This window comes from Lissotriton helveticus, chromosome 1_1 (assembly GCF_964261635.1).
Source record: "Lissotriton helveticus chromosome 1_1, aLisHel1.1, whole genome shotgun sequence".
NCBI lineage: Eukaryota > Metazoa > Chordata > Amphibia > Caudata > Salamandridae > Lissotriton > Lissotriton helveticus.
The window spans coordinates 122,633,275-122,655,199 of NC_136057.1; the positions used below are offsets into that span (position 1 = coordinate 122,633,275).

Below are 21,925 nucleotides of genomic sequence, written 5' to 3' on the forward strand. Positions count from 1 at the left end.
AAGCCTCCTTAACATGGTAATGGTGTTTTAAAGACCTGTGAAGTACTCGGGTGCGGCTGCGATAATCTCTAAAACTGTCTGTGTGTTTGTGTATTCGCAAGGGAAGCTGCCTTCAAGCCCTCACTGCGAGGGCCAAGGCTCCTGTTTGGGTGGGCCAAGGCTCCTGTTTGGGTGGGCCAAGGCTCCTGTCTGGGTGGGCCAAGGCTCCTGTTTGGGTGGGCCAGGCTCATGTTTGGGTGGGCCAAGGCTCCTGTTTGGGTGGGCCAAGGCTCCTGTTTGGCCCACCCACTAGAACCGGGCCTGGACAGGAGGAGGAGGAGGCAAGCGGTCAATGAAATTGGTCCATGGACTTCTGCGGGACGCACAATGGATTAATTGTACTATAGACGGCGTCTGCCTGTCGCCAGTGGTGCTGCTGCTATTGTGGTATTCGATTGTTGTGGACTCTGTTCTCCCTCCCAAAATCAGCCACGGGCGCCTGCATGAGTGCCGCGCGCTCTCCTCCACCCAGGGAGCATTATAATTATCATCCTGAGTGCTTCCACAGAAGCATTCCACCAGGGCTGCTTTCTGCCAGCCCCGTGTTGTTAAAGCACTAGGAGGAAGGGGCGAATCCGACCTGGGAAACATTCACAGATCCGCGCAGCGCCACTTTCTTTTGAAAACTAAGGGCAGCACTATTGCCCCGGAGCTGCATAATAGCGCACCCCAAAGGCCGTGGACCCCTCTAAAGGGGGTTAGATGCGGCATCTCTTCCTAGGAGACGCATTTTTCAGCGTGGATCTTGGCACCTACGAGCGGCGACGTGTGTCCTTGTTTCTTGGGTAGGCAGAGGAAGCTACTGAGGGGCGACGTTCACTTTGCAGAGGGCAAGCAGCACACAGGAAGCTACTGAGGGGCGACGTTCACTTTGCAGAGGGCGAGCAGCACACCAAGGCTCAAAGTCAAAGGGTAAGCTAAGCATCAGAGGTTGTTTTTACCGTCACGCCACAGTCCTTCGGTTTCTGCCATTTATTGATGCAGGAGGAGGAGCGGTGTCATCTCAACTCAAAACTAGCGATAGCCTTGAAATCAGTGCGACAAAGTTACACACCACATAATTACACTCTACTCAATGCAACATAAATACACTCCACATACCATTCAGTAGCACATAATTACAAGTACAAAAAAACTAGAAGACATTTTTTAGGTTAAAATCTTTATTTAATCAGGTTATTCAGTAATATATAATGTCGTCTTAGTTTGTATAAAGGTAACAAAAATGCTCAACACTTTTTATTATAAATTTTCAACATAATGCACAGCAGCTACAATACTCTACAACATAGCCGAACGTTTTAGCTAAACACATAAGGTCGCAAAGGCGAGACCTATTGGCTATGCCAATGCTTGTTTTAGTCTGTAAACACTATTTTCTTTAATAAGTATCTCCTACTGCAGGCACCACATGCTTTCCTGCAACATTCAGTGTGCCATGCACGCTTTCACTTTCAAAGCAGCCCGGAACAATGGCGGCCGCTTCTTTGAAATGGAATAGGTCTTGCATTTAAAAGAGTTTCAACTGTTAGCTTTGTAAATTAGAATGTCTTGTATTTATGTGTTAATTAGCAAAATAGATAAATAAAAGGTATTGTTATTTACAATGCCAATTGCTTAAACTCTCGCAAATGTAAGACCTATTGAATTGCAAATGCTTGTTGTTATTTGGGGTTGCCCTTCAATCGACAAGCTAACTGGGTGTTCTTGATGGTGTTGATGGTACAACAAACTAACAGAACCGTGGAAGCAATTTTTCACTTCGCAGCACAGTTAGGTCTTAGGCCAGTGAGGGAAATTATCACTTTATTTAAATCAAAGTGTCTTTCAATAGCCTCGTATGGGGCCGGTGTTTGGGGGATGTGCGATAGCTTTAGATTCAAAATAACAGAGAACAATTTTCTCCAAAGACTCTTGATGATGCCACAGGGCGCACCGTTTTTTTTCTGTCACTCAGAAGTGGGCTTACATTTTGTGTGGCATATCCTGGGTCTGGCCCCACTCTGTTATTATGGTTGAAAAATTAGCAAACTCCGGAGCTATGGTTCTCTAAATGTATTCTTCAGGAATGCCTGAACTTGGGTAATTCTTGTTATTCCTTAAGTAGGGTATTTTAAGCACACTCTTAGTAGGCTGGGAGCTTTAGAGCTTTTTAAGAACCCCAACCAATTTTCCCGCTCAGCTAGAGATCAGATAAAGCCGCCATTTTAGGACCAGGCGCAGCGTATGCACAGCAACAAGCCGCTCAGCTTCCCTCTCTGGCAAATTACTTTGCTTTAACATGTGGCAACAAGCTGGAATTTTACTTCTCTTGTATTGAAAGGCCCAAAATAGGTTTTATTTGAGCAGGCTTTGATTGTGGTCCCTGCATTTTCTCTTTGCTTTCCCACATCAAGGGGTTTGGTTTGAGAACCCTCATCCTGCCCTTAGTTATGGCAAAGCACATTGCCCTTTCTGCTTTTCTGAGCACTTTATAAATCAGTGAGAAAGCATTTTTTTTATTTCCTCATAGTTTTACTTCTTTTCAGGGAGGTTTTAGATTGCTGCAGCACCTTGACCCACCTGAGATTTGCTTTGCTGTGATCAGTTTCATTAGAGGGTCACTTATAATTAGGAAAAGATACTGCTAATGGGTTGGGCTTTGGTCTTGGTCGTAGGATTTAAGTTATCGACATTTTATACCATGTTTATATTTGTTGAGATCCTGAATGTGTTTATCTATGTGTTTTAATAAATGAAATTTGAGTCTAATATGTTTGTAACTTGTACTTTTATGGCCTATGTAATCCAAATAAAGTTTTATGGCGGTCTGATATGCCGTAATTGTGCCAACGCAGCTGTAACAATATTGGGACCACTGACTTGCTCTTGACAATAATCCGGTATCACAGCTTTAGCTGAGGCCCCCAATTCCTAGTCTCATCATTCACTTAGCACCCAGGGCGTCTCATCATTGCAGACACATACATACATGCCACCGTTACCACTTAGTTCACTCCTGGAGACCCACACATGTCACTGCAGATCCAGGGCTTGCTACCAGCCACAGCAAGCTCCAGCACATGGCCAAATGTGGGTGGCGACCTGGGGACTGGTGTCCGAGTGACCCAAGAGCAGCCTCGCACAAAGCCTAGCAACAGACATCTGTCTGTCCCTTGCTTCATGGTAATGGAGGACCACGGGTGTATCTTGTGGGGTCACACACAATGTTAACTAGGATGCTTCACGACTCCATACACTAGTGCTGTTGCTTCGATATAATGGTTTGGGGGCAAGCCTTGTGCGCTAACAAATGGCACAGAGTCCAGGGTCATCAGACTATATTAAGCCAACCAATACGTTCAGTGAAGTAAAAGGTCCAAGAGACAAAGGTGTTCCCAAAGCAATTACACTATTAAATGTCAAAAGTTGTCTTCCGAAATATCAACATTGCACATTGTACTTGTAACGCTTGCCCTTCTCTAATAAACACAGTGATGGAGCGAACTACACACTGGAATGCCTCACATCTGAGGGACTGGTGGTGGGAGGGCTGCAGGGGAGCCTAAGCTCCTCCCCACCCTCTTCCGGGACAGACTAATCACCAGGCTAGAAATATACACTCTGGAGATACTTCAAACTCATCAGGGCGTTCAGTCTCATCACCACATAAAACAGGCGGGGTGATTAGTTTATTAGCAAAGGTTTATTGCATAAAATAAGTCATTCTTGGCAAACAGCTCCCTGCGATAGTGCCATTTGTTTAGTTGTCAATCTCACCCCTCCCACTAGAACAGGACAACAACTGACCTCACAAAACACATCACAGCATGCGTTGAAATACTCCTTACAGTGTCTTTATCAGACAATCTGTTTTGCTTTGTAAAGTATGTGAAAGTTAGTTTTTGTTTATTTAATTCTCACCAGAATAGCGGCCAAACTCTGGCCGACTTCTACCAAATGGTTTGCTTTGCCCAGGCCTTGACCCATTCTGGTCCAAGGTGGAATCTGAGCTCACACAGACCTTGGGTTGAGCAGGTTCCACACAATCCCTTACGTCTTCCCTGGGTGTATTTAATGGTTTGGACGGCTCTAGACCGGACAAACATTTTCTGGGAACACTGGTCGCTGTGGCTAAACGAGATATTGCAGCAGCCTGGGCCCAGCCCCACCCCCCTACCCTGCAAAAGTGGTGCCGGAGAGTGGATTGGTGCACGGCCCAAGAGGAACCCCTCTTTGAGACACATGGTTGTCATGCGAGGTTCCACAGGGTTTGGGGCAAATGGCTGAACCTACTCGACAGCTTTGGCTCTTCCATGTTAAGGGGTGCTGCTTTCCAGCTTGGGTGAGGTTTTTTACTGTCTGTTGGAGATGGAATTGGCTTTACTGTGTAAGATGTATGCTGTCTTTTTGTTTGTTTGTTTTTCAAAAGGATAATAGAAACAAAAATAATTCTCACCAGAGTCTGACAGGTTTAATTCGCAGGGAAGCAGCCTCTGTGAAGTTCGTTGCTTGGTGAAGTGACGTTGAAGAACCTACATTCTGTTTGGAGACGCTGCGAACATTAGAGTGACATTCAGAGGAAAGGGAGGACCTCAGCCCGGAAGGATCGTTAGATGTCGTAGGAGGTCTAACTTCATGTGTAGATTCTTAGATGATGTAAAAGATCACATTTCTTTTTTTAAAATGAAGGTTTTTTAGCAGTGCTTTGGGAAGGCTTCCATCTTGTATGCGTTACTTGATGCTGCTGAGCACCACGTTTTGTTTACAGCAGTTTCCATACCCCTTTCGGCGTCATGGCCGTCGCCTGTGTGTTCTTTGATGGTGTACAAGGTTTATATAACACAAGAAATCAGAGGGTCTGCCAAATCTATTATATGGCTTCAATGTCAAACCGAGTTACCAAAATCACGGAGCGTATAAATCGCATGGAGACAGCGTGTTATAATGAAGAGTGAACACAGTGTATAGAAAGACCCAACACCATTCGAAAGAATCACAGATGGTTAACAAATCCAAACACTGTAGCAATGGGTTACCATCAAATTGACTCAATGATCAGTCCTATCATCTGGCCAAACCCAGGTGTAAATCCGGCTGGTCCCCTGATCATTGGGACATCAAGCACCACACCATTTGTTGCTGGTAAAGGATTTGGACCACCACTACAAATGAAACGTCAGTAATGGCTGATCTATGATGGTCAAGTGAAAAATAGTGCAACGCAAATTATAAAGTGACATTAAAATAGGATGGAGTGTTCTCCTACAGAAAAGTTTATTCTGCGGACGAACCCCACCTCCTAATTAAAAACCAAGAACAGTGCAAAAGAGACAGTCAACAAATATCTGTCTTGTAACGGGCCAACATGTTTCTGCCTAACGGGTAACCAATCCCATGGCATTCGTCAGGGCCTTTGTTCTTTTATTAGTTGCACTTAAATAGTAGTGAAAAACAAAGCAAACACCACCTTCACCAAGTGAGTAGACTTAGAGATAGAAAAAGGTTGAATACGGTACGACCTGTAACAACCTGGAAACAACCTGGAAACATTACACCTCCATGGGAAATACTATTTCCTTCATGGTAGGGGAATAGACCTCACCTCACCTGGACCTTGCTCAGGTATTACGAGGCCCCGCACTATCCGTCGGTACCTCAAGCACTCATCTGAGTCTTGGGGGAGGTCACCTCCCCCAAGACTCAAATCGTATTTCCCATGGAGGTGTAATGTTTCCAGGTTGTTACAGGTCGTACCGTATTCAACCTTTTTCTTTCTCTAAGTCTACTCACTTGGTGAAGGTGGTGTTTGCTTTGTTTTTCACTACTATTTAAGTGCAACTAATAAAAGAACAAAGGCCCTGACGAATGCCATGGGATTGTTTACCCGGTAGGCAGAAACATGTTGGCCCGTTACAAGACAAATATTTGTTGACTGTCTCTTTTGCACTGTTCTTGGTTTTTAATTAGGAGGTGGCGTTCGTCCGCAGAATAAAGTTTTCTATAGGAGAACACTCCATCCTATTTTAATGTCACTTTATAATTTGCGTTGCACTATTTTTCACTTGACCATCATAGATCAGCCATTACTGACGTTTCATTTGTAGTGGTGGTCCAAATCCTTTACCAGCAACAAATGGTGTGGTGCTTGATGTCCCAATGATCAGGGGACCAGCCGGATTTACACCTGGGTTTGGCCAGATGATAGGACTGATCATTGAGTCAATTTGATGGTAACCCATTGCTACAGTGTTTGGATTTGTTAACCATCTGTGATTCTTTTGAATGGTGTTGGGTCTTTCTATACACTGTGTTCACTCTTCATTATAACACACTGTCTCCATGCGATTTATACGCTCCGTGATTTTGGTAACTCGGTTTGACATTGAAGCCATATAATAGATTTGGCAGACCCTCTGTTTTCTTGGGTTATATATATCGAAGTAGCTGGGGATAATAATCAGGTACGGGTCTTTAAACTATATATCCCTTGGACCCTCTTTAAATTGTTTGGTTGTTTGGTGTACAAGGCTTGCCTTAGGACCAAAGCTCTTGCTTCACACAGGGCAGTGATAAAGCCTCTGGCCTGTGTGTACGCTTTGATGGCGTACAAGGGTCGCCTTCTGAGAAAACCTCTTGGAACACACAGTGCAGTGATAAGGCCGCTCTCCTGTGTGAGTTCTTTGATGCCGTACAAGGGTCTCGTTCTGAGAAAACCTCTTGCTACACACAGTGCAGTGATAAAGCCTCTGGCCTGTATGTACGCTTTGATGCCGTACAAGGCTCGCCTTCCAAGAAAACCTCTTGGAACACACTGTGCAGCGATAAGGCCTCTCTCCTGTGTGAGTTCTTTGATGCCGTACAAGGTGTGCCTTATAAGCAAAGCGCTTGGAACACACAGTGCAGTGATAAGGCTTCTCTCCTGTGTGTACGCTTTGATGTTGTAGAAGATTTCCCTTCTGAGTGAAACTTTTCTCACAGACATTGCAGTGAAAGGGCCGCTCTCCACTGTGAGTTTTTTCATGTGTTGCCTTATCAGCAAACCTCATTTCATGCTCAGTGTAAGGATACCAATCTGTGTGTGTTTGTTCGTGCAGTAAAAGATGCGTCTTTCCAGTAAATGTCTTCTTACACTCAGCACAGGCATATGCTCTTAGGCTGGTGCCTATTCTTTTCTGCCATGTAAGAAGTATTTTATTGTTAAAATTCTCCCTCCTCTGCATTCCTCTGTGTTTTCCTTCATTCATTTTATAAGCAAAATTCTTCCTTCCTCCAGAAGCTTTAAGTTTCTCTTTCCCATTCATACTTTCTGTCGTCGGCTGCTGTGCTGCAGAATGAAATGAACACTGAGAATTATACAAGGGAAATATTTCTTGAAAGAAACGCACGGTTATAATATGAGAAAGGTGGACAGTAATATCTAGGAAGGAAGGAAATGTTACTACCTGTAAACAATCATTTGCTGCTTGTAGTTCTACAGTTCACATGTGGTGACCTCTCATGGGCAGGGTTCTGACTACTTAAAAAAAAGAATTTAAAGATTGAGTTTTGATCTGGAGAACGACTTGTAATCCATAGCAGGGAACTCACTAACCTTCTCTGCTGCCTAAGACTGCTAGCGAGCAGCCATCCACCCTCGCAGGACGCTCCCTTCACGCCACACCACCCTGGTGGGACTCTTGGTCCCAGGGTGCATCGCTCTATCTCGAGTGGCCACAGCTGCTGCAGGGGGAGGCACTGACATCGCGCTACAAAGCGCCGCCTTCCCCCACGCAGCGCGGGACTCACTAACCTTCTCTGATGCCGGAGACTGCTAGCGAGCACCCATCCACCCTCGGGGGATGCTCCCTTCACGCCACACCACCCTGGTGGGACTCTTGGTCCCAGGGTGCTTGGATTCAAGATAGCCTGGCTGATGAGGATTATGAATCCGAAACCGGTCCCAGGATGCTTGTTTCCGGTCCATGGAAGACATGGCTTGCCAGTTCAGGCTGGACTGTTCCCATGAGGCATAGGGTCAGACTGATTTGCATATGGCCATGTCTAAAATGGGGTGGCTGAGTGGGCTAAAGAATGGTGATGGATTAAACCCAGATCAGTTGACTGGGGGTGAGTGTTTGATTTGCTCAAACGCTCCGTCCATCATCCCCTTTTGTATCGCTTTGTTCGCCCTAAGTGTGGCAGGGTATGCTCAGACGTGAGTCCCTTGCTCACTTGGCCACTGGATTCAAGATAGCCTGGCTGATGAGGATTATGAATCCGAAACCGGTCCCAGGATGCTTGTTTCCGATCCATGGAAGACATGGCTTCGCAGTTCGGGCTGTACTGTTCCCATGAGGCATAGGGTCAGACTGATTTGCATATGGCCATATCTGAAATGGGGTGGCTGAGTGGGCTAAAGAATGGTGATGGATTAAACCCAGATCAGTTGACTGGGGGTGAGTGTTTGATTTGCTCAAACGCTCCGTCCATCATCCCCTTTTGTATCGCTTTGTTCGCCCTAAGTGTGGCAGGGTATGCTCAGACGTGAGTCCCTTGCTCACTTGGCCACTGGATTCAAGATAGCCTGGCTGATGAGGATTATGAATCCGAAACCGGTCCCAGGATGCTTGTTTCCGGTCCATGGAAGACATGGCTTGGCAGTTCGGGCTGTACTGTTCCCATGAGGCATAGGGTCAGACTGATTTGCATATGGCCATGTCTGAAAAGGGGTGGCTGAGTGGGCTAAAGAATGGTGATGGATTAAACCCAGATCAGTTGACTGGGGGTGAGTGTTTGATTTGCTCAAACGCTCCGTCCATCATCCCCTTTTGTATCGCTTTGTTCGCCCTAAGTGTGGCAGGGTATGCTCAGACGTGAGTCCCTTGCTCACTTGGCCACTGGATTCAAGATAGCCTGGCTGATGAGGATTATGAATCCGAAACCAGTCCCAGGATGCTTGTTTCCGGTCCATGGAAGACATGGCTTGGCAGTTCGGGCTGTACTGTTCCCATGAGGCATAGGGTCAGACTGATTTGCATATGGCCATGTCTGAAATGGGGTGGCTGAGTGGGCTAAAGAATAGTGATGGATTAAACCTAGATCAGTTGACTGGGGGTGAGTGTTTGATTTGCTCAAACGCTCCGTCCATCATCCCCTTTTGTATCGCTTTGTTCGCCCTAAGTGTGGCAGGGTATGCTCAGACGTGAGTCCCTTGCTCACTTGGCCACTGGATTCAAGATAGCCTGGCTGATGAGGATTATGAATCCGAAACCAGTCCCAGGATGCTTGTTTCCGGTCCATGGAAGACATGGCTTGGCAGTTCGGGCTGTACTGTTCCCATGAGGCATAGGGTCAGACTGATTTGCATATGGCCTTGTCTGAAACGGGGTGGCTGAGTGGGCTAAAGAATGGTGATGGATTAAATCCAGATCAGTTGACTGGGGGTGAGTGTTTGATTTGCTCAAACGCTCCGTCCATCATCCCCTTTTGTATCGCTTTGTTCGCCCTAAGTGTGGCAGGGTATGCTCAGACGTGAGTCCCTTGCTCACTTGGCCACTGGATTCAAGATAGCCTGGCTGATGAGGATTATGAATCCGAAACCGGGCCCAGGATGCTTGTTTCCGGTCCATGGAAGACATGGCTTGGCAGTTCGGGCTTTACTGTTCCCATGAGGCATAGGGTCAGACTGATTTGCATATGGCCATGTCTGAACTGGGGTGGCTGAGTGAACTAAAGAATGGTGATGGATTAAACCCAGATCAGTTGACTGGGGGTGAGTGTTTGATTTGCTCAAACGCTCCGTCCATCATCCCCTTTTGTATCGCTTTGTTCGCCCTAAGTGTGGCAGGGTATGCTCAGACGTGAGTCCCTTGCTCACTTAGCCACTGGATTCAAGATAGCCTGGCTGATGAGGATTATGAATCCGAAACCGGTCCCAGGATGCTTGTTTCCGGTCCATGGAAGACATGGCTTGGAAGTTCGGGCTGTACTGTTCCCATGAGGCATAGGGTCAGACTGATTTGCATATGGCCATGTCTGAAATGGGGTGGCTGAGTGGGCTAAAGAATGGTGATGGATTAAACCCAGATCAGTTGACTGGGGGTGAGTGTTTGATTTGCTCAAATGCTCCGTCCATCATCCCCTTTTGTATCGCTTTGTTCGCCCTAAGTGTGGCAGGGTATGCTCAGACGTGAGTCCCTTGCTCACTTGGCCACTGGATTCAAGATAGCCTGGCTGATGAGGATTATAAATCCGAAACCGGTCCCAGGATGCTTGTTTCCGGTCCATGGAAGACATGGCTTGGCAGTTCGGGCTGTACTGTTCCCATGAGGTATAGGGTCAGACTGATTTGCATATGGCCATGTCTGAAATGGGGTGGCAGAGTGGGCTAAAGAATGGTGATGGATTAAACCCGGATCAGTTGACTGGGGTGAGTGTTTGATTTGCTCAAACGCTCCGTCCATCATCCCCTTTTGTATCGCTTTGTTCGCCCTAAGTGTGGCAGGGTATGCTCAGACGTGAGTCCCTTGCTCACTTGGCCACTGGATTCAAGATAGCCTGGCTGATGAGGATTATGAATCCGAAACCAGTCCCAGGATGCTTGTTTCCGGTCCATGGAAGACATGGCTTGGCAGTTCGGGCTGTACTGTTCCCATGAGGCATAGGGTCAGACTGATTTGCATATGGCCATGTCTGAAATGGGGTGGCTGAGTGGGCTAAAGAATGGTGATGGATTAAACCCAGATCAGTTGACTGGGGGTGAGTGTTTGATTTGCTCAAACGCTCCGTCCATCATCCCCTTTTGTATCGCTTTGTTCGCCCTAAGTGTGGCAGGGTATGCTCAGACGTGAGTCCCTTGCTCACTTGGCCACTGGATTCAAGATAGCCTGGCTGATGAGGATTATGAATCCGAAACCGGTCCCAGGATGCTTGTTTCCGGTCCCAGGATGCTTGTTTCCGGTCCATGGAAGACATGGCTTGGCAGTTCGGGCTGTACTGTTCCCATGAGGCATAGGGTCAGGCTGATTTGCATATGGCCATGTCTGAAATGGGGTGGCTGAGTGGGCTAAAGAATGGTGATGGATTAAACCCAGATCAGTTGACTGGGGGTGAGTGTTTGATTTGCTCAAACGCTCCGTCCATCATCCCCTTTTGTATCGCTTTGTTCGCCCTAAGTGTGGCAGGGTATGCTCAGACGTGAGTCCCTTGCTCACTTGGCCACTGGATTCAAGATAGCCTGGCTGATGAGGATTATGAATCCGAAACCGGGCCCAGGATGCTTGTTTCCGGTCCATGGAAGACATGGCTTGGCAGTTCGGGCTTTACTGTTCCCATGAGGCATAGGGTCAGACTGATTTGCATATGGCCATGTCTGAAATGGGGTGGCTGAGTGGGCTAAAGAATGGTGATGGATTAAACCCAGATCAGTTGACTGGGGGTGAGTGTTTGATTTGCTCAAACGCTCCGTCCATCATCCCCTTTTGTATCGCTTTGTTCGCCCTAAGTGTGGCAGGGTATGCTCAGACGTGAGTCCCTTGCTCACTTGGCCACTGGATTCAAGATAGCCTGGCTGATGAGGATTATGAATCCGAAACCGGTCCCAGGATGCTTGTTTCCGGTCCATGGAAGACATGGCTTGGCAGTTTGGGCTGTACTGTTCCCATGAGGCATAGGGTCAGACTGATTTGCATATGGCCATGTCTGAAATGGGGTGGCTGAGTGGGCTAAATAATGGTGATGGATTAAACCCAGATCAGTTGACTGGGGGTGAGTGTTTGATTTGCTCAAACGCTCCGTCCATCATCCCCTTTTGTATCGCTTTGTTCGCCCTAAGTGTGGCAGGGTATGCTCAGACGTGAGTCCCTTGCTCACTTGGCCACTGGATTCAAGATAGCCTGGCTGATGAGGATTATGAATCCGAAACCGGTCCCAGGATGCTTGTTTCCGGTCCATGGAAGACATGGCTTGGCAGTTCGGGTTGTACTGTTCCCATGAGGCATAGGGTCAGACTGATTTGCATATGGCCATGTCTGAAATGGGGTGGCTGAGTGGGCTAAAGAATGGTGATGAATTAAACCCAGATCAGTTGACTGCGGGTGAGTGTTTGATTTGCTCAAATGCTCCGTCCATCATCCCCTTTTGTATCGCTTTGTTCGCCCTAAGTGTGGCAGGGTATGCTCAGACGTGAGTCCCTTGCTCACTTGGCCACTGGATTCAAGATAGCCTGGCTGATGAGGATTATGAATCCGAAACCGGGCCCAGGATGCTTGTTTCCGGTCCATGGAAGACATGGCTTGGCAGTTCGGGCTGTACTGTTCCCATGAGGCATAGGGTCAGACTGATTTGCATATGGCCATGTCTGAAATGGGGTGGCTGAGTGGGCTAAAGAATGGTGACGGATTAAACCCAGATCAGTTGACTGGGGGTGAGTGTTTGATTTGCTCAAACGCTCAGTCCATCATCCCCTTTTGTATCGCTTTGTTCGCCCTAAGTGTGGCAGGGTATGCTCAGACGTGAGTCCCTTGCTCACTTGGCCACTGGATTCAAGATAGCTTGGCTGATGAGGATTATGAATCCGAAACCGGTCCCAGGATGCTTGTTTCCGGTTCCAGGATGCTTGTTTCCGGTCCATGGAAGACATGGCTTGGCAGTTCGGGCTGTACTGTTCCCATGAGGCATAGGGTCAGACTGATTTGCATATGGCCATGTCTGAAATGGGGTGGCTGAGTGGGCTAAAGCATGGTGATGGATTAAACCCAGATCAGTTGACTGGGGGTGAGTGTTTGATTTGCTCAAACGCTCCGTCCATCATCCCCTTTTGTATCTCTTTGTTCGCCCTAAGTGTGGCAGGGTATGCTCAGACGTGAGTCCCTTGCTCACTTGGCCACTGGATTCAAGATAGCCTGGCTGATGAGGATTATGAATCCGAAACCGGGCCCAGGATGCTTGTTTCCGGTCCATGGAAGACATGGCTTGGCAGTTCGGGCTTTACTGTTCCCATGAGGCATAGGGTCAGACTGATTTGCATATGGCCATGTCTGAAATGGGGTGGCTGAGTGGGCTAAAGAATGGTGATGGATTAAACCCAGATCAGTTGACTGGGGGTGAGTGTTTGATTTGCTCAAACGCTCCGTCCATCATCCCCTTTTGTATCGCTTTGTTCGCCCTAAGTGTGGCAGGGTATGCTCAGACGTGAGTCCCTTGCTCACTTGGCCACTGGATTCAAGATAGCCTGGCTGATGAGGATTATGAATCCGAAACCGGTCCCAGGATGCTTGTTTCCGGTCCATGGAAGACATGGCTTGGCAGTTCGGGCTGTACTGTTCCCATGAGGCATAGGGTCAGACTGATTTGCATATGGCCATGTCTGAAATGGGGTGGCTGAGTGGGCTAAATAATGGTGATGGATTAAACCCAGATCAGTTGACTGGGGGTGAGTGTTTGATTTGCTCAAACGCTCTGTCCATCATCCCCTTTTGTATCGCCCAGGGTGCTTCGCTCCACCTCGAGTGACCACAGCTGCTGCAGGGGGAGGTGCTGACATCGTGCTACAAAGCGCCGCCTTCCCCCACGCAGCGCAGGACTCACTAACCTTCTCTGCTGCCTGAGACTGCTGGCGAGCAGCCATTCACCTTTGCGGGACGTTCCCTTCATGCCACACCACCCTGGTGGAACTCTTGGTCCCAGGGTGCATCGCTCCACCTCGAGTGGCCACTGCTGCTGCAGGGGGAGGTGCTGACATCGCGCTACAAAGCGCCGCCTTCATCCACGCAACGTGGAACGTGCGCGGGTGACGACCAGGCGAAGCTTGTGCCAAGAGCGGGCCCATCTGAGCCCATCCGAGCCTGGAAGAGACTGGACAGGGCCACCCCTCTAATAAGTTACCTAAAGTAAGTTTAGTGGGCTGCTTGAATGAAGTTAAAGTATTGTATGTATCATAACTTGTAGAGGGGCTTATTAGGGCATCTCTTAGCGGCCTGCAAATACAATGGGAAGTTTACTATTCACACAGTTTTTCACATTTCTCTTTGTATCCCGTCTGAGTAATTAGCCCCACTTAATTATGGGAGGTTGTCCACCCCTAACCTCCAGGCCTAATACGCGCCAGAAAGCTTCTAAGCATACACCTAACACGAAACCAACTGCTATTGATAAAATGTTACGGCAGGCGATTGGTGCCGTCTCTAATGAGATTGAACGCATAGAACGTAGACTTTCTTTGACACCTTCAATCCCATGCCCCTCTTTGGTTTTAGAATCGGGAGTTCCTGATCTAGCCCAGATGTTCGATCTCTCTGCCACCCCTGACTTAATGTGGCCCCCGGAAAGGGTTCTTTCTGTATGCCCCGTTAAATCACCTCTGAAGGGGGCCAAAAGGAAACGCCTTCAAACCAAACAAAAGGCGAAAAGGGGGGAAGTTCCTTATCGAGAGTAACGTCAATGACCCAGACTGTGAGCAACAAGCCTAATGGAAGTAGTCAGCTAGCATTGGAGCCCCCAATATGGGCTTCAACTTTGCTAAAAGAAATTAAAGAGCATTTGGAAACACACATCCATAGTGAGATGGGAGTTCTCAGACAGCATTTAGAGAAGCTTACCTTGAAGGTCCATTTATGGGGAAGTAAAATTGATGCCCCTTCTAAAACTCTGGGTAATTTGAAAATAACAGAACTGGCCTCTATACAACAGAGCAATCAGGCGGCCACACTCCCCCGAAATGTTAATAGAGAATCTAATTCTGTAGCTGAGCCCTCCACTGCAGCCAATCACGCTACAATACCAGGGGGGTCTTGTCTTGGGGCTGTAAAGGAGGGGGCAGCTGGCCAAGGGCTGACGCCAGTGGCAGCTATAACGGATCTGCCAGCAGAGGGTAGCTCTCCGAGCACTAGTAGAGGAGATCCTGGGAACAATATAGATCCTAATAGATCAATAATCAAACATACTCAGCAATGTATAGATCGGCCTTCTGCCTCAACTCCTTATACTATCATTCTAACTGGAATTCCTGAGCTGGAATCAAATAGAACAGAGCAATACCCAGAGTTAAAATATAAAGTCATTTTTTGGCTAGATGAACACAGACCATTGCCCCTCCTAATCAAGAGTGACATTTTATTTGCTAGGCGGGTTAGTTTTACAAGATTAAAGCAAAGATTCCAAACAAACAGAAAAGGCCTGTTAGAAAAGAAGAACAGTGGTATGGGAAGTCCTGTAAGGCCGCATACAAAGGTCTAGCGGAAGCTGTTAAATCAAAAGATAGAGATAAAATTAAGAGCGCTAGAGTATTATATAAGAAAACGCAATATGATGCCAAACGAGCATGGGACGAGGACTACTGGGGTGAGCTGCTGGGAGCTAGTAAAGAACGCTCCATGTGTACCTTTTGGGATATGGTTAGGTGGGGTAGAGGGCTCAAAAGGGCTGAACCTACTAATCATGTTCCCCCGAATTTATGGGTTTCTCATTATGCCACCCATTTTGCCCCTACTGAGCTGCTGGGCGTTAGCGAGGCTCCCATCACCATCGAGCAAGATACCATCCCCCTATGCTTCACTAGAGTTGAAGTTAGAAAGGTGCTGGATACCATCCCTAAAGGAAGGGCACCTGGTTTGGACTCGATCCCTGCTGACCTATTTATGCAAGACAAGGAGGTGTGGGCATCATATATATTAGCGCTAATAAACAGTATCGCAAAGGGTTCACCCATACCCGAAACCTGGAAGGGCTCAGTGATAATTCCGATACATAAGAAAGGGGAACGCTCAGATCCGGGAAACTACAGGCCTATAAGTTTAATTAATTGTATCCAAAAAGCAGTAGCTAGGCTTGTCCTTCTGAGGATACAAGCATGGATTGAGGAGGAAGAGGTAATCTCTCCACTCCAAGCTGGGGTTCGTAGTCACACTAGTACGATCGATCAAATATTTAGATTTGTTTTAATTTACTGGAGGGTTGTGGTACTGGGGGAGGGGGGTACACTGTACGCTGCTTTTATTGATTTGAAATCAGCGTTCGACTTGGTGCCTCGTCACAAAATGTGGACTGTCTTTGCAGAACAGGGTATGCCCTTGAACATCCTTTCTTTCTTAATTAAGTTACGCGAGGGTAACTATGCCCAAGTCCGCTGGAACCAACAAGGGAGCGTTACAGAAAAATTCCTAATCTCCAGGAGTGTGCGCCAAGGGTGTGTATTGGCACCAACTCTTTTTCATTATACATCAACAGGGTGATCAGCTATTTTGAACACCACCCAACTGATGCCCCCAAGTTGGATGGGAAGCTGATCCCCCTGTTGATGTTTGCCGACGACACCCTTCTAATTTCGAAAACTCAGCAAGGTTTACAGAAGGCCATAGATGCTTTTGAGTTACTTTGCAAAGGCTATGGACTTGTTATAAACGTTAATAAAACCAAGTTTATGGTCTTACATAAATCTAAGCAAGTTAGAGGCAGGGCGGTCGTGAGTTGGGTACAGCTCAAGCAGACAGAGGTTTTTTCATACTTTGGTATTACCCTGGCTTCCAAAAAGGATTGGAAACATCATACTAACCAGTTGGTCATGAAACATGCACAATTGGCAGGGGCCTTAACGAAGGAATTTTATCTCTCCCACACTAGGCCGGTTAGTCCAGTTCTTAAGATTTATGATGCGAAAACTGGCTCAGCTGTTCTTTACGGGCCAGAATTATTGGGGTTTAGCAACCTCAGCTGTTTAACGATAGCACAAAATAAATTCCTATGGGGAATTACAGGCTTCCCGGCGTCAACTCCCTTGACACCTCTTTTTTAGGACCTAGGCTGCCTGCATTTGGAGAACATGGCTCGCTACAGAACGATAGCCTACTGGAGAAGATTGTGGGTTACCCCAGAACTCTTCCAGTATGCTCGGGCATTTATGGATGTACGAAATGCAGACAGGGCCCATAAGATCTCATGGATGAGGGAGGCTGGAGTCACATTTAAAGCAATGGAGTTGCTAACTCTGTGGAAAGATCCTGAGGCCAATGTCTTCCCACCGAGGAATCGACTTAGAGAACTTTATTGGAGTCTGGTAGCCCAGAAAAGATTTGGTCGCTCTAGTGGCCCCTCCCTGACCGCCGCTTTTCTGGACATCAAGCATACAGCAGCCTTTGAGGGCTATTGGGACTATATAACTGTTCCTGGAGACAGGAAAAGATACCATCAGTTTAGGATTGGTACTCTACCCATCAACAGCTATACTGCTAAATGGCGCAGTGATTCCGGTGCCACTTGTCCCTTTTGTCCCTCTGAAAGGGAAAGTATTGACCACATACTTTTTTTTTTGTTTCTTTTTATTGAAAATTTTCATATATAAACAACAAGGCAAGGAAAATCATCACATACAGTACTGATTCCAAGACGGAGAAGGAAAAGCAATACATCAAAATCAGCAATCAATGTAGGAGAGAGGGGGGGGGGTGAAGGGAGAAGTCAGAGTTATAGCATATGTGGAGCAATAGCGAATGCAGGCTCAGGGGGAGAGCGGAATATCCGGGATATCCACTACAGGCGGTGTACATATATTTCCGCAGTATCCATTCCAGGGTCCCCACACTCTACACCACTTTCGGGGTCTGCCTCGGGCCAGGTACACCGTCTTTTCCCTGAACATACACCAATCCATGTTTCCTTCAATGCCATAACCGTAGGTGGCCTCGGGGACCCCCACAATTGGGCAATGTCTCTCTTAGCAATTATGTCCCCCAGGGTCACCCACAGCGTCAGAGCTACTTTATTATCCGTTGGTTCCCAAACATTCAGTAGACAGCGCCTAGCCTCCGGCCGAAGGGCAATCCCCGTCACTTCATTCATTACATCATGCACCTCACTCCAGTAGGCAACGATCTCACGACATTCCCAAAGAATGCTAGGAATGTCCCCACCTGCCCACATCCTCGTTTACACAGACCATCTTCAGGAAAACCCATGTGAACCAAACGAGGGCCCGTGACATAAATCCAATCTAGAATCTTAAATTTAACTAACCGGAGTCGAGCTGGGATTGCGACCTCCTTTGGAGAGGAGATCACAGATTGCCAGTCTTCGTCATCCAGTTCAAGACTGTCACGGGTCCACAATTCTCGGAGATGTATTAGGAGGTCTGTTCTATCATTGATTAGTTTTTTATAGACTAGGGAGATGGTGCTATCAGGCACATATCCATCCAGCAATCTGTCCTCGAGCGGAGACGACTCCGGAACTACCTCCCCGACCTGGAAAACCGACCGCAAAGCATGCCAGACCTGAACATAACGGAAGTACTCAGAGCTACTTAACTCAAACTCCTCTTGCAACGACTCAAACGATTTAACCTGTCCCTTATTCCAGAGGTCACCCACCTTACTAATACCAATGAGGTCCCATTTATCGAACCCCTTGGTATTCCACAGTTTGCCAAGTTTATCTGAACAAAAAAGCGGGGTCGCCCGAGTCAGACGATCAGTCCATCCCGTCGCGTTAGTCGCGTCCAGCCACAGGCGCACTGCTATCTTCGTGGGTCCGGACAGAACCCTGACAACAGATTTAGAATACAGCGCCCTATAATAGTTGCCACCGGGCAGGAGCCATCTATCCATGGCAAAAGCGGGGTGCGATTCGGGACCATATATGCCATGATTTATGGCTCCCAAATGGGATGCCGACCACATACTTTTTATCTGCCCCGAATATGAAGTCCCAAGAAGGACATGGTTGAGACCTATTTGCCTCCAGCTAGGTATACAAACAGGTTGTGAGGCACTGAGGATTTTAAAAACACACAGCCTGTGGTTGTAGCTGTCACAAAATTTCTCCACTGGATGTGGATCATACGAGTTCGAGGTCCTTGCATATACTGATACGTTGTGTGATTTATCTAACCACATAAACTTGCACCTGTCACTTTACTGTTTTATAGAAATACGGAGGTGGAATCCTTCTTGTGTTTTTAAATAATTTGATTTATGTTTTTTTCTTTTTTTTTATCAAAAAGCTGTATTCAATTCAAATTGGTATAAAATCTACCTCTATTTTATTAATTAACTATTTATATTTTAATGATAATCTTTCTATTTGTTGATGCTACATTTGCTACTGGATTTGTCTGAAATAGCCATAAATGTAAACTGTCGTGTTATTGTGTCTTTTATGATTTTTATCGAAATAAAGACTTTTCAATTGAGTTGATATACAGGGGGGAATGTGTATTAATTAACTTCAGGGACCCCAGGGTGGTCCACTACATTTTAAAATAGGACCACGTAAGGGATACTAATGGTATAAGGACCCTTCCTCTTGGCTATTTCTATCATCTCACTCCACTAATAGAAAGAATGGGTGTTGTGTATAACCAATGGGAAAAGAGAGCCCAGACTGATTTTTTACCACATATGCCACGGGGATTTGAAACATTCCCGTCCTTCAACATCCCAGTATGTAATAGATTCAGCAGTCTAGACTTAGTTGATTGACTAAACCCCCCAGTAAAACTTGCTGAAGGTATAAACTACTCAGACACCTCCGCAGCAAGAATGTGAAAGACTCAGCAATATAAAAAAAGGAACTCCTTATTGAGCTGCCATTCAAAAGACCCAGCGCTGACTGTTTCTAGGGTCACATGCTCTTTTGATATGATCTTAAAAGTTCTTTGTATACATAAAAGTGCTTTATTTTAAAACCTTTACATTTTTATCCTTTTAATGCAATGAGATTGATTTTATTATTAAATGTACTGTATGCAACGGTTTTTATTAATCATGCATAATAATAAATAAACAAACAAATCATGCAAGGGGTTTGTTACCTTGAGGACTTATCTAAGGCTGCAGAAGAATCATTCTGCTTCGGTAGTACTCAGACACTGAACTAGGCTTTGTACGTGTGTCAGACTGAATTGCTAGTACTGAATTGCTAGTAGGCATAGAACTATTAAATTGTGTTGAGCGCGCTGCCTGAATGAGTTAAGATTCAGAGTAGCATGCGTCTATTTAAAAAAATTGTTACCTGATGTGTTTTTAACACCTTGGCTGCTTGAGCGATTCTCCTGCTGTGCTGGGCCATAATGTTGATGAATCTGGTCATGACGAGCTGAGCTCGTCATGAGCACCCTAGAGGTATACCTCATGAGCATCGAAGGGGTTAACTGCTCACAATTTTTTAGCTGTTGGTAACATCCACTGCATAGTCCCCGCTTTGCTCCCCGGTCCACGGCAGCTGGTGCGGTTTGCATGAAGGGAGACAGCGCAGCACATAGGGAGCGAGTATCCTCACTTCCGGGGGCACATTACACGCAGCCATCTGGGCTGAGGTTGACGGTCTAGTCTCGTACTAGGACCGAGCCCAGCCTACTACTTAAAGCACCTATGGCGACAGCGCACAGCGGATGCGTGCAGCGGGCGCACCGATGGCGTGCCGAAGGTGCGGCAAAGGTAAGCCCGTCTGCGTCCGTCCGCACACCGGCCGGGCCTAGGGCCAGAGATGATGTCCGTTTGCAATCAACTATCCAATATAGTAGGGATTCTTTATTATCATTACACAGTACCACCCGTGCATGTCAGCACCTACTAGATTTATTATCTTGGGAAGGACCGGTCAGCTGCCTGGACTGTAAAAAATCCTTCCCTTACACGCAAATATCATCAATCACAGGCTCTAGGAAAGGGCTGCGTGGGGGTCTCATAAACGCACGGTCAATGTCCAAACATGCGTTGCACATCTTTGATTTGATAACTGAAAGTGACCTGGACTTTATCACAGAGACTTGGCTCAAGTCATGGAGTAATCCAGATATAGTGCACGCTTTGCCCCCAAATTATCTTATACAAAGGGTGGACAGAGTGGAACAACGGGGTGGAGGCCTGGTGAGTACCTTGAAATACTCTATAAATGAGCTCCAGGACATCAAAGGCGCAGAATGCGCTGGTTCTTGCATTAAGGTCAATGACTCCTTTACATTTTCAGGAGCCCTGGTCTATCGCCCTCCAGGCCCGAATAAGGAATTTCTGGAATGCATTGGGGAGGCACTCAGTAACATGGCCCTTAGATTCTCTAATTTCATTCTACTAGGGGATATTAATCTTCACCTGGACTCCCCTACAGAGCCGGCAGCCATCTCGTTTAAAGACACAATGGGTGTTGTAGGTCTATCAGTGCTTACACAGAATACAACGCATAGGGCAGGACACAACTTAGACTGTATTTGCTCTAACCTGGCTACGCTCGAAGTAAAACACCCTATTGTCCAGACATGGTCGGATCACTCACTGGTCTCTTTCAACTTCTCACTAGACTGGGGAGCCACGAGCAAACACTTAGGGAAAGCGTCGCAGTCTAGAAATAGAGGTTGGAAATCGATCATCGGACATCGGGATCAATCAATCAATCAATCAAAGCATTTATATAGCGCACTACTCACCCGGAGGGTCTCAAGGCGCTAGGGGAGGGGGTCCGCTACTGCTCGAACAGCCAGGTCTTGAGCTGCTTCCTGAAGGCGAGGTGGTCCTGGGTCAGGCGGAGGTGGGTCGGAAGGGAGTTCCAAGTCTTGGCGGCCAGGTAGGAGAAGGACCTTCCTCCTGTGGTGGCTCTTCGGATGCGGGGGACGGCGGCGAGGGCGTGGCTGGTCGATCGAAGCTGGCGTTTGGGAACGTAGAAGTTGAGGCGGTTGTTGAGGTATCCTGGGCCTTGGTTGTGTAGGGCTTTGTGTGCGTGGGTGAGGAGCCGGAAGGTGATTCTCTTGTTGACCGGGAGCCAGTGCAGGTCTCTCAGGTGTCCGGAGATGTGGCTGCGACGGGGGATGTCCAGGATGAGTTGTGCTGAGGTGTTCTGGATCCGCTGGAGTCTCTTCTAGAGTTTGGCGGTGGTTCTGGCGTAGAGGGAGTTGCCGTAGTCCAGACGGCTGGTGACGAGGGCCTGGATGACCGTCTTCCTG

General features: G+C 47.2%; 1 protein-coding gene across 1 annotated transcript in view; it reads right to left on the minus strand.

Annotated features, from left to right (window-relative positions):
• Nucleotides 1-6,440: 6,440 nt before the first annotated feature.
• LOC144765880 (uncharacterized) overlaps nucleotides 6,441-21,925 on the minus strand; it is a 75,827-nt gene continuing 60,342 nt past the window's right edge. Inside the window, exon 2 of the mRNA XM_078650340.1 lies at nucleotides 6,441-7,345. Within this exon, the coding sequence (XP_078506466.1) occupies nucleotides 6,576-7,345 (770 nt within the window). The 3' untranslated portion in view covers nucleotides 6,441-6,575. The remainder of the gene's footprint in view (nucleotides 7,346-21,925) is intronic.